This window comes from Hippopotamus amphibius, chromosome 6, assembly GCF_030028045.1.
Source record: "Hippopotamus amphibius kiboko isolate mHipAmp2 chromosome 6, mHipAmp2.hap2, whole genome shotgun sequence".
Classification (NCBI taxonomy): domain Eukaryota; kingdom Metazoa; phylum Chordata; class Mammalia; order Artiodactyla; family Hippopotamidae; genus Hippopotamus; species Hippopotamus amphibius.
This window is the reverse complement of record NC_080191.1, coordinates 160,060,969-160,074,381: the sequence shown is the minus strand read 5'-3', so window position 1 is coordinate 160,074,381 and position 13,413 is coordinate 160,060,969. Positions and strand designations below refer to the sequence as shown.

At 38.4% G+C, this 13,413-nt stretch overlaps 1 protein-coding gene across 4 annotated transcripts in view; it reads right to left on the bottom strand.

The window, feature by feature from the left end:
• Positions 1-13,413, bottom strand: part of VPS8 (VPS8 subunit of CORVET complex) — a 280,030-nt gene that overhangs the window by 108,222 nt on the left and 158,395 nt on the right. For all 4 annotated transcript variants that reach the window (XM_057737662.1, XM_057737661.1, XM_057737663.1 and 1 more), the window contains exon 35: positions 9,619-9,665. In XM_057737662.1, the coding sequence (XP_057593645.1) occupies positions 9,619-9,665 (47 nt within the window). The remainder of the gene's footprint in view (positions 1-9,618; positions 9,666-13,413) is intronic.

The following is a 13,413-nucleotide window of genomic DNA, read 5'->3' as shown; positions in this document are numbered from 1 at the left end:
ATAGCTTGAAAATTATCTGTTTAAGTGTCTGTCCCAACTATACAATAAATTCTGAGAGCAAAAACGGTGCTGCATTTATCACTGTTTTCCCAGCATTAGCACAGTGTTGGCGCATAAAAGGTGCTCAGTAAATGCACACTGAATTGCGCTGAACTGACTGGAAATAAACAGTACATTGGACTGCCTTCAAACAGAGGGGCCCAAATGTAGAACACAGGGGTGAAAATTACAAGGACTAGGACTATAAAGTCAGATGTAGCTAGGAATAAGTCCTGTCAGAAAGCTCTATATGGAGACGAGATGAACACGATACACTCAGGGAAATGACAGTTATCTATGTAGGACCAAGGCTGTGTCTCAACAGAACACTATTAGGTAAAAGAGAAAGGGAATGCAAACCATTTCTTGACATTAATGTGAGTCAGTGTACTTTCCATATGTTTATACCACACTGTAGGTGGTGCTAATATTTTATCTACATCAGACTTCCATTAATACGTCTTATAAATGCAGACTATGGAGCAAATTAAGATCGGATATGAGCACCTGCCGATAAATCACAGTACTTAATTCTTTCCAGAACACTTATTGACAAAACCCCTTACAAGTACTGAAGATGTGAATATGCATCAAACCAAGCAAATCACTCAAATGAACAGATTTTGATGCATTCATTTCTGAGGGAAATAATGTGTCTGTTGGGAAATGATCAGGTAACATGAACATAATCAAAACTTTAATAAGTAAATTGTAGCATTAATGAATTTACATCCATTTATGACTGCTGCTTATCAGTTTTGCACATAAAAGCAATTTGTTATATCCATTTCTCAAAGATATTTCCTTTACATCTTCTTTCAGCTACCTGCTTTGCCAAATACCCACTGCTAACTTTAATGGCTGTCAAAACTATGTATTTTAGACCTATACTCTATCTACTCTTTGGGAAATTTCTATTTTAATAACAGAATTGACTTACAAGAGATAAACATTTAAATATATATATAAAGGGAGAATTTTACAAGACTCACACAAGGCTTTCTTTTGTCAGCTTTAAAATAAAGTATATGTATACCTTGTGAAACACATACACACACACACAACCCCCAACTACATCCCAAAATTCAGGTTGGAGAAAACATTCACTCTTACTCAGTGTGTGGAAATCATTTAAAATTATAATCTAGTACAGCAGGCTATTTATGGGGAAGGATAAGGTATATGTCCGTCACAAGTTTTACCTCCAGCGGGCTCACCAGGTTCTCACTGTAAGGACTGGAGAAAAATTCCATCATGCTTCAGCAGTGGGGAGTGGAAATGTAGCCACTTTGAAATGCCACCAGTGCACTCTGTTCTTCTTAACAAGGCCTGCTTATAGGGACTGAAATATATACTCCCAAATTCACGTGTTAAAGTCCTAATTCCCAGTACCTCATAAGATGACCTTACATGAAAATAGGGTCTTTGTGAATATAATTAGTTAAGTTAGGATGAAGTTATACTGGAGTAGAGTGGGTCTCTAATCCAATAAGACCAGTGTTCTTAAAGAAAGGGGAAATCTGGACACAAACATACACACAGGGAGAATGCCAAGTGAAGATGAAGGCTGAAAACAGGGTGATGCTCCTACTAGCTAAGGAATGCCAAAGATTGCCAGCAAACCACCAGAAGCTAGAGGCAAGGCATGGGACAGACTCCTCCTCACAGACCTCAGAAGGAACCAGACCTGACAACACTTGATCTTGGACTTCAAGCCTCCAGAACTGAGACAAAAAAATTTTGTTGTTTAAGCCACAGTTTGTGGTGCTTTGTTAAGGCAGCCCTGGCAATCTGCATCTGTCTTCAAGGGAAACGACTTCACCAGAGCCAAACTAACTGGGGTTTTACTAGAGCTTAACTAAGCTGAGAAACACCCAATTCCAGCTTGCTGAAGCCTCTCATGTGGGGGAAGGGAAATACTCAACTTCAGTCCCACTTGATCATCTCACGTGTATGAAGAGAAACACCCAACTCCAGCCCCCTCTCGCCTTCCTATCTCACTTAAAGGGGGCCGGGGACTGAGAGGGGCACAGACTGACTAAGAGACTAAAAGCTCATCATAGGACTGTAGAGAGCTTCCCCCCACCACCGCCATAGCGCTCGGCCACATGGACAGTGCTTCTAGATAACAACAGGGGCATGCAACGAAAGAACTGCCACGTGTGCCAATTTGCTTTTCAATTATGTTCGTATACCTTACTGTTCATATAGCCATCTCCCTCACCTACTTTTTAAAACAGCTTTTTCATTATATAAATGCTAATATGGATATTTCAATATTAACTACCTTTTTCTTACAGTATTTTCTTATATTTTCCAACATGAAATCACTGGATCAAAGCACATGTATAACCTTAGAGCTTTTAATACATATAGGTAAAACTATGAAAAGAAAGAAAACAAAGTGGACTAAAAGGGAGGAACACATATTCAAAGGGTGGGCAGAACGACCCTGTGTAGTGTATCCCGTGAACAAATAGTTCAGTACTACTGAGGAATAAAAGGGGAAAGAGAGACGCCAGAATGGAAGAAAACTAAGCTGAACTGATATGCCTGAATAAGATCAAGAAAGGTCTTTTACACCATAAGGAGTTCGGATTTTACCTCGGATAAAGGAAACTAAAAGAACTTTGAGAAGGGGAAAGGGAACATTATCATGATTTGCCTGTGTGAAAATGGAAGCAGAAGAATTAAGAAGGCTGGTTAGGAAACCAGCAAAAGAGACTAGGAGAGAGATGCTGAGGGCCTAAACCAGGGCAGTGGCGGTGGACAAGGACTCACGTGTAAGAGATACTCAAGAGGTACATTTTGATGACTGACTGGTTCTGTGTGGTGTGGCTGAGAAGATGGAGTGGAGTGGGTAAAGGAGAGCTAAAAACTCATCACTACACCCAGGATTTTATTTAAGACACTTATCCTGTAATTGCCTCCGAAGGAAGGGTCCCATCTTATTCACATTTTCTCTCTCATGCCTGTCACAGTGTTTAGTATGCTATAGTTAGTAAGTTTTTAAATGAAATAAATGGGTGGATACTACCATTTGCTAAGAGAGAAAATAGAGGAGGAACAGGTTTAGACTGAAAAAAGTGAGTAAAATTTTGAACCATTTCAACCTCTCACACATTGCTTAGCAGATAGCAATCTCATTATAAAGAATTATTAAATTAAGAAATAAAGATATAAATGTATGTAAGCTATTTATCCATCCATCCGTCCGTCTGTCCATCCATCCATCCATCTACCTTAAAGGAGATTAGGAGATGATGATGTGTTAGGATTTAGAAGGTTGAATTCGAGCTGCTGGCAAAAAAATTAACCAAAGACACGCTATCTAGTGGTGAGCCTGGGCAAGCAGACAGACACTTACTGAGGTAAGAATGCATTTTTATATGTCAAAGTTCATGAATATATATATATATATATATATATATAATGTTCTACTTTAACTTTGAAATATGGTATTTCAACACTGTCAATATCTTAAATATCCCTTCAAAATTATCCACAGAAATAGTGACAGATTCAAGTTAAATCCAATGTATAACCATTTCCTTAATCTATGTTTTGCTCCTTGGCAAAGATACTCATTTCCTTAGCATTGTTCAATTTTTACTTTATTTTGATTAAAGACAGAAATACAATGCAATGTTTTATGTGTTTTTTCCCTACAAGAAAATCATACCATATGTTTCAGAGGCCTCTAGAACATTGTTAACAAAGGGTAAATCAACATTAACAAGAAAACAGTACTGAGGAAAATACTGTGACTATAAATACGCTTGCACATTCTTTTTATTCCTTATGAAACTCATAGCCCCACAAAAACCATCCGTGTCCTTTTGTATTATCCTTCAAGTGTCCCCATGGCACAAAGGACCTGCTTCTAGACGTAAATACATCAGGAGAACTCCTGTGAGAATTCCTGGCCAGGAGGAATGCACGCAGAGAGTAGGGGTGGGGCAGGGCTTTATGTAACAGCTGTCCCAAAGAAGCGAACTGGAAGGACACAAATCCTTTCTCTCTCAGGCTGTTGGCCTCAATTCAGGCAAATAATTTGCTTCTGCAGGGTAACCCTCCCTTCCTTCAAAACTACCTAATCTTTCTACGTAAAAATGCTACCAATATCTTTGTAGGTCAATTAGTTCTACAGAGGACATTATTTATAGAGCAAAAGTAACTTAAAGAAATCGGATAAAGAAAATAAATTCACATGAGAATTCAACTAGATTATTAGTTCCCTAAAAAATGCTGTTGACAAAATGAGTTACTCCTTTAAAAACAACTCAATACATGTAAATGTTAAATCAAATGTTAAATCAATAAATACATGTAAATGTTAAATCAAATATGCATAAATATATGCATATAGTATAAACTACACCCACGCACAGGAATGAGGATTCTACTAACTCAGGTTTTTGGGGCAAGAGCAAAAAAAGCAATATTCTGATATGACACACATACACAAGCAGTCACCATCTCAAAATAACCTTTCATTTTCTCTACTCTGCAGAATGCTGCTATAGTAGTTTCATGAGAGGACAAACCTGGATGTTAAAAAAAAATCCTCTGCTTAAGAAGAACAGAGAGGGAAGAATCAAAGGCAAAAATAGTCTGAAGCTGTCTGCCAGGGAAAACTGCTAGGCAGAACCAGTCGACTTATTCTTGATATTCTTTTGTCCCTAAATACCTTTTTCGATACTCCCCTAGTTTCCCACTTCAGTTTTCCCCGTACCTGGAAAGACTCTAATCCTTTACTTCAGATTAGTCAACAAGCATACTCATTTACAAAGGCTAAAGTGTGATGGGAAAACTTTTAGAGGTTAATGTAAACTAGTCCACACTACCTGCTTTCTTCTTACCCTTGAGGTCAGTTGGTATTGGAAAAGGGTTTTTTCATCATTGTGTATACTTCATTGTATTCATACGTTAATTGTACATTCTCACTGCAAAAGTGTCATGATACAGAAATTGAAAAGCAATTAGCAAGAGTTTTAAATGTTTTGATTGGGGTATGGAAGAAGGTAATTTTGGATTTTAAAATTCTACCTAGGAACAATACTATATGAGTGTGCTTATAAAATGGAGAGCTTGAAGAAGTCTGTGCACCTTGCAATCCTTGAAAGGAGAGGACAGAGTGGGAGGAGGCAGAGCTCAAAGGTCACAAAAGACAAACTTTCTACAGTTCAAAACTTTGTCTAAGGTAGGCTTGGGAGGCAACTCCTCCTTACTTCCTCTGAACTCAACCTTCTTAACCTTGTTCCTTCCCCTCAATCCAGAATTCAATGTATGTATCATTAGTGCTGGGGTTCAGGACACGCTTCCCCAAAATATGGTATGTTGGCATACTGCATATTTTAAGCTGAAGGAATTTGAGAAATGGCAGGTGCAGGAAGGACTCTCTGCCCTCCCCCTTCTCCTGTGAAGCAGATCATAAGACAATCTTATGAAAAGTACTCTCTCTCTTCCTGGAGGAAAGGAATATCCTCATCTCTGAAGACGGAGGGACACTGAGAGGAATCCAAACAAATATGTCTTGCTAAGTTTCCCCCAGTTTATCATCTGTAGCTCATATCCTTCAGTCCTATCACATCTGCCCACGGCTTTCTACTCTTTATCAAACCCAGCAGAAAATGCTCAGGTTTAAGTGCTTCTTCTGGTCTCCATTTCCTTATGAAGGCTCCCATGTCACATAGAACACTCAATAAATTTGTATGCTTTACTCTTCTTAACCTGTCCAGAACCCAGAAGCGTAGAAGAAGAAAAAACTCCCCCCCACCCCCCGCACTGGTATTATGTATTTACACTGTGGGTCAAACTAGCCTTTATGGGTTAGTCTGAGATACTATCATTTAAAATACTGCTTACATAAAAATGATTGTATTGAAATGCCAAACATCAAATTTAAAATAAATTTACAGCAAAATCTAAATTGATGCCTGCCTCCTATATAAGACATAAAGTAGGAGGATAAAGTAATATGATGGATTCTGGACTGGGACTCTTAAAGCAGAACACTAGGTCTTTGGCATCTTGGATATGGTGGATCAACATGAAAGTGTGCTCTTTTTAAAGGTGGAGCTAAAGTTATCAGTCTTGTTAATTCAAGGTTCAGTTAAAAAAAAATTATCCATGACACTTGTTAAAACAGTAAGGCAGACTGTATTTGCAGTATCACAATAGCATAGGGAACACTACAGTGCAGTGTTGCAGTAAGGGAGACAGACTGGGCTCAACTCAAACACAACAAGGAAAAGTAGAGATGTATAGCCATGGGGAGGCGGCAGTCAATGGATGGAAAATTACTCAGTGGGTAGGATAATTCCTTGAAAAACTGACCTAATGGAATTCTTGCTGAAGGCAGGCCAGGATGATCAGATATTACCTGGGAGGTGGTGCAGGATGAGAAATTTGAACAGATATCAAGGGTGATCAGATATTAAGGGTGAGGATCCTGGCTAAGCTGACTTTGCAGGCTTCTTGCTAAAAACAGACTCTACAAAAACAGAGATGGAAGCCCAAGGTCAGATCTAGCGGAACAGAGGGCTCAGAGGAGCCTGACTAAAGTATGGTCAAGGGGAGAATCTTTGCTAACTCTTAATTTCTCTAGGCTAAAGTAAAGCTGGCGATCTGGCTGTTTTCAAAAGTGAGGACATTCCAGGTTATGTTGCTTTTTGGGGAGAGGGAAGAGGAAGGACTGTGGGTGCACTGCTTCTCTCTGAAGTAGGTGAGAGAGGGCCTTGCAGCTGAATTGATATGAGAGAAAGGAATAATGTGTGACAAGTTAACTTAGAGTTAATTATTCTGGGTTGAAGTTAGTTTAGGGAGATAAAATATAATGAGTAAATGTAAAATTATTTGTGGTTTGCTAGTGAACAAAACAACTTTCATAGTATCAATACTGCTAAAGGCTCTTACCTAATAACATATTTACAACCTAGGTATAGGTAATAACAGAGCAAGACTTTCCATGGAAGATCTCTGATACTCTTCTGATTTGCCATTTTTATTACCGTGAAGTTTAATTACATTCAGTATCAGAGCAATATCAGAGCAAATGACTATATTGATATTTATATTACCTAGTACATTTTTTTAATTAAAAAAGTTAAGATTTAGTCACCATTGTCTTCTATACTGTTATATGTGACAAAAGGCCAAGTTCAAAGCTGAACTTCTCTGTCCTAGCTTGAGTCTTTCCAAGCAAGGTGGTTGGAGAGTAACGACTTGGTTAAAATAAATTATCCTAGGGGAAGAGGAGTCAGGTCCTAAAAGAATGGATCTGACACTGGAGGAAAGGAAAGAGGAACAGAAGGAAATCTGCTATGGCAAAAAAAGTATGCGGGCTCCAGAGAAAGGGCTTGGCGCCTCCTCCCTCCTGCACCTAGCTCAGTCCTCCTCGGGCCCCCTCCCCCTTCTCTCAGCTCCAATCTGGCTCCCCCATCCTTCTCCCAGCTCTCTTCCTTCCCTCCTACCCCAACCCTAATTCTAAGGTATCTCCATCAGTTAATTCCAGGGGTAGACTAGGGCCCAAAGTGGATCTGAGGGAAGTACAGATAATTCATAAAAATAAAAAAAGATGTCTAGCCTCAGTAATTTCTGAGAACAGGGAGTTAAAACACAGATATATTGAAAAGGTACTGAACTGCAGTTCAGGAGGGTATGCAGTCAGACTACTCTTCTCAACCTCTGCATATGCACATCTGTATGACTCTAAATTTTTTTTCCTTCAGATCTTTGTTGGAGTATAATTGCTTTACAATGTTGTGCCAGTTTCCACTGTACAACAAAGTGAATCAGTTGTATTTACACATATGTCCCCACATCCCCTCCTTCTTAAGCATCCCTCCCACCTTCCCTATCCCACCCTCTAGGTCATCACCAAGGATCGAGTTGATCTCCCTGTGCTATGCAGCAGCTTCCCACTAGCCACCTATTTTACATTTGGTAGTGGATATATATCAATGCTACTCTCTCACTTCATCCCAGCTACCCCTGCCCCCCGCCCCGCGGCATCCTCAAATCTGTTCTCTACGTCTGTGTCTTTATTCTTGCCCTGCCACTGGATTTATCAGTACCTTTTTTTTAGATTCCATATATATGCATTAGCATATGGTATTTGTTTTTCTTTTTCTGACTTACTTCACTCTGTATGACAGACTCTAGGTGTATGACTCTAAATTTAAATGAAGCATGGCCTGCTTAAGGTTTAAATGACTGAAATTTCAAAAAGTTATTACAATCCACAAAATTCCTGGTATTTTGGTATTTTAAAATTGCACAGAATACTACAACAGTCAAAACTTTCCATTTTTATAATATTATACCTATAAAGTAAGTATATGACTGTTTTCAATGGCTAGTATACCTTATAATGCAACTTCAAAGCTTGTACGTCTGATGTGAAACCTATGTCATTCTGGAATATTACATTTAAGCCAATGATGCTTACCTCTAGGTGTACATCACAACGATTTTGTGGGGTTGGGCCCAGGCAACTATATTTTTAAAAGTTTCTTAGGTGATTCTGACACACAATTCTAGTTAAGAGTGACTGTCTTAGAGGATGTTAAATACTACACCCAGCTCCCAGTGCACCCTCCTTGGTCACCGGAAGATAAGATCTCACATACAGAGCTGCTTTGCTTACAAATCCATTACTAATTTCATCACCTCCTCGGGTTAGTTTTTATTTGATGAGTACTATAGTAGCACTTAAAATAACATTTAGGGCTTCCTAGGTGGCACAGTGGTTACGAATCTGCCTGCCGATGCAGGGGATAGGGGTTTGATCCCTGCCTCAAGAAGATCCCACATGCCGCGGAGTAACTAAGCCCATGCACCACAATTATTGAGCCTGCGCTTTAGAGCCCATGAGCCACAACTACCGAGACCGTGCGCCGCAACTACTGAAGCCTACGCGCCTAGAGCCCGTGCTCTGCAACAAGAGAAGCCACAGCAATGAGAAGCCCTCACACTACAACAAAGAGTAGCCCCCGCTCGCCACAACTAGAGAAAGCCCGCATGCAGCAACAAAGACCCAACACAGCCAATAAATAAATAAATTAATAAAAAAAAAAAAAAAAAAACATTTAAACTTTCCTTCTCACACCTCCAGGAAACTTATTTAAAACTAAACACTTCAAATTAAAGTTTAAAAGGTAATACATTTAGAGGTGGGCTGGGAAGTAGGTGTTTACTTTGAAAAGTAAAGCTATCAATCTACAGCATGGAATAAGGAATTTGAAGAGGTGACGCTACCAGAGAGAGGGGAAGCTAGATGGTCATCAAATTATTCCTGAAACATGTCCTCATGGCACGCCTTCGCTATTTGCTTTACAGTGATGACAATTCATCATGTATGCTCACGTTCAAATGGAAAGAACAGTATTCGTTCAAGATGTAATCAATTTTTCAATCACATATTTAGAATAATCTCTGTAACTATTACTCCTGCTAATATTAAAAATCAAGAGCTGACTATACCATTTAGATATCACAAGCCCGTTTCTTAAGCTCAATTCATTTCCTTTGGTTTTCTCACCTACGTATTATAAAAACTAAATTTTATTAACATACCTTGGGTCAAGAAGACTCCTCAAAAATTTGAAAAGCAAAACCTGGTTCTGAATAGAAAAACAATAAAAAATACAATTAACTATTAAAACAAATCCTTCAAACTACACCATGGTAAAGAACTCTAGAATATCCCTTTAAAAAGCACACATGCGTATGATTTACCTCCATTACGCCCTCTGTACAGATCTGAGAAATTCTAAAGAATCATTTGGAGGTCATTTCCTCTCAGTAATTCTAATCATTGTCACATACTCGATTGTGAGTGCAGAAGAAACACAAACACCTTGTTATTGCCGACCCCCCCCAGCCCCCCCCCCCCCCCCAAAAAAAAGCCCTCTATTGAGACACATCCCTTAACAGTTCCCAGCACGCGGACCCTTGGAATGGCAGGTGCTCTGGACTGCTCTGGCTGCACTGACGGGTTCACACGGCCTCATCTGGTGACAATGGCCAACTGTGAGACAGTTAACCTAGGTGGGGTGGGAGGCTGAGGCCCAAACAACGAGTATCCAAAAAGCTCATTAACGCCCCAATATAATCAACCAGAGAAGAGTCAGCAAACTGCGACAGGCTAGCAATTAATATGCAAAAAGTCTGGCTTCTGTTTCTTCCACTTGTGTAAGTCGCTGACTCCCTTAAGCCTTTCAGTTTACTTATTTGAAAAAGAGAACAGCAATATCTTCCCTTCCTTCTGCACAGGATAGAGGTGAGAATTAAACGAGGAAAATCTTAGAATACTATATGAATATTAATAATGTTTCTAAGTTCTTAAGAAAGCTAAGCAAAAATTATTACAGTTTAGTTTTCCTTTTTTCTTTCTTTTTTGACACATTCTAACTTCACCTATAAAAAGTAGGGGATCTCAAAACTAAAAAGGATTCAGGTCATTTAGAATATAACATTTTAAATATATTTATCAGTCTTTGATTTTCTATCTTTTCCCTGGCCTATCACTTTGTTTTATTTTACATGGCTTTCCTTCTGGTTATACCTTAATATTCCGGCTTATTTTTCATTTCAAGAATTCTGAAAATAATTGGTCAGAGGCATATTTCTTGCCATCAAAAGTGAAGGTAATTTATCAAATTTGTATGGGATTCTCATACACTCAATTAAGCTCTCCAGTAAAATAAATACTTCATTTCTCTACAAACAGTCCACAGTCAAGAGCCACTTTTTTTTGTAAATCACTTCAGCTTTTATGAATTTGTCTAATGAATGACATTATATTCATTTACCTGGCCTCTCTGCCTCTAAATACTTTAAAGACTGGGGGAAAAATAAAATCCTACAATGGATAATCTTACATTTTAAATGACAGTAACATCACTATAGGCAAGAATATTCATAAGAATTGCTGACTTTTAAAAGGGGGAGATGCTCTGTGGGTTGAGAGTATTTTTAGCAGAAATGTACCCCCCTCACCAGAATGGACTGGATGACCTTTCACACACTTCCTCAGGACCCTGGGCCTTGCTCTATCATCATTCAAGTTAAACTATTCTACAATTATCTTTTGGCTAATCTGTCTTCTTCCTTGAGCACAGGGATACATTTACAGTTGACCCTTAAAGAGCACAGATTTGAACTGAGTGGGTCGACTTACACATGAATTCTTTTCAATAAATATACTGGGAAAAAATTGGACGATTTGCAACAATTTGAAAAACTCTGCAGGCTCATCACTCAGAAATAGTGAAAAAATTATGAAAAAGTCAGGTATGTCACGAATGCATGAAATATATGGAGATATTAGTCTATCCTTACATAGGCATAAGGTGAATGATAATATAAAATATGCCCACCTCTCTCTTCCTCTCTAGTAATTGGAGAAACTGCATATCAACCTACCATCACATGTGTTTTTTAAAAAAATGTAACAATGTTTCCAATACTGTATTGTGAATATGACTGTAATACTGTATGCCATAAAAATTTTATAATGATTCACTCATTAGTGTATAGAAGCAATCATATCAATTACACTAGACTACCATACAGCAATCATATTGCTTTTTCATAATCAGTGCATGAACTGTTATACCTGTAAATAAATACAAATTTCTTTTTCACATTATCTTTTCATTTTGATGTCTAGTGTTAGTAATATGTATAACATCTACAGTGTTTTGTACAAGACAATATTGATATGGGTACAGATTATCCATCTTGTAAACAGATGACGTAAACATAAAGTATTGATAAATACAGTTCAGTAGTATAAATGTATTTTCTCTTCCTTATGATTCTTTTAATAACATTTTCTTTTCTCTAGCTCACTTATTCTAAGAATACAGTATATAATCCATATAACATACAAAGCACATGTTAATCAACTGTTTCTGTTATTGGTAAGGCTTCCAGCCACAGCAGGCTATCAGTAGTTAAGTTTTTGGTAAGTCAAAAGTTATATGAGGATTTTCGACTTAACAACCCTAACTCTCTCGTTGTTCAAGGGTCAATGGTATATGTTTTTGTATCCTTAGCACTTTATCAATGTGTTTTGGGCCTGCAGTAGGTACATAAATATTTATTGAATGAATGGATGAGTCCTTACCTTCCATTAATGGACCTTATCATGCTGGACAACCAACCCTATATCTAGGGATCATCTTTAACTCCACCCATCACGTTCAAATAATTTCCAAGCCCTATGCATTTTATTTCACAAACGTTATCTTGGACCTGTCTTCTCCACTGCCACTACTTTCATCCTGTTCTCACCGTTTTTTGCCAAGACCTTTTGCCTTCCAACTGGTCTAACTGGTCTCTCCTCCATTTGCTCTCTTTGCCAGTCCATTCTCCACACTACAGAGTTAATTTTCTATAAAATGAATCTAATGGTATCATTCCCTTGCTTAAAAAACTTCGGTAATTCTCCAGCACACAGAAGATACAGTATAATTTCTTAGCATTACACATGATTGTTCAATATCAGCCCCAAAACTCTATTTTCCAGTCTCTATACGTTTAACTCCTTCCTGCCAATATACTTTTTACAGCTTAATCTAATGCTTCTTCCACCATCGTCTTCACCACATCATTCTCTGAATATGCATGTTGCTTCATGCCTTCAAGTCTTTACATACCCAGAACCCTTTATCTAGAATGCCCTTCCCAATTCTCTGCCTAGAAAACTGACACCAATTATTCATGACCAAGTTCAGGCATATCTGCGAACTCTCTCACATAGTCTGTCACTCTCCTTGCTTGTTCCTACAGAACTTTTTTACATATGTCTGGTGTAGAGCTTATACACTGTACTATGGTTATATAAGTGCTTTTCTGTTCCTTAGGGAAAATTAAGAAAAAGACTGAATTCTTATTTGTGCCCCCCAGAGCCTACCATACTGTGGTACAGAGTGGGGCCACTGTAGTGCATAAATGAATGCATTCCATATCTTTGTCTCTCATGCCAGCTGCCTCCCACTCACTGCTTTGTGTTCCATTTTGCATACCTAACCTCTAGTACTATTACTTTTCCATGAGGATTCTGGGTTGTGCTACATACCCCTGGCATTGTCCTATTCCCTTTCACTATCACTTGTGGCCATAAAGGTAGTGAGCAAAACTCACTACTAGCACTGCCATGGTAGTGACAGATGAAACACCAAGTCCGTTAAATAGTACTTCAAACTGAGCATCTCAATATTCAGCATTAATATAGCTATATTCTAGCTAAGATTTTCCAAGAAAAATTCTCGATAGTCAACATTAACACAATAGGAGGATGACAAAAGTCTGAATAAATAACATGAACCATGAAGAGAATATGGCCGCAGTCACTATAGCAAA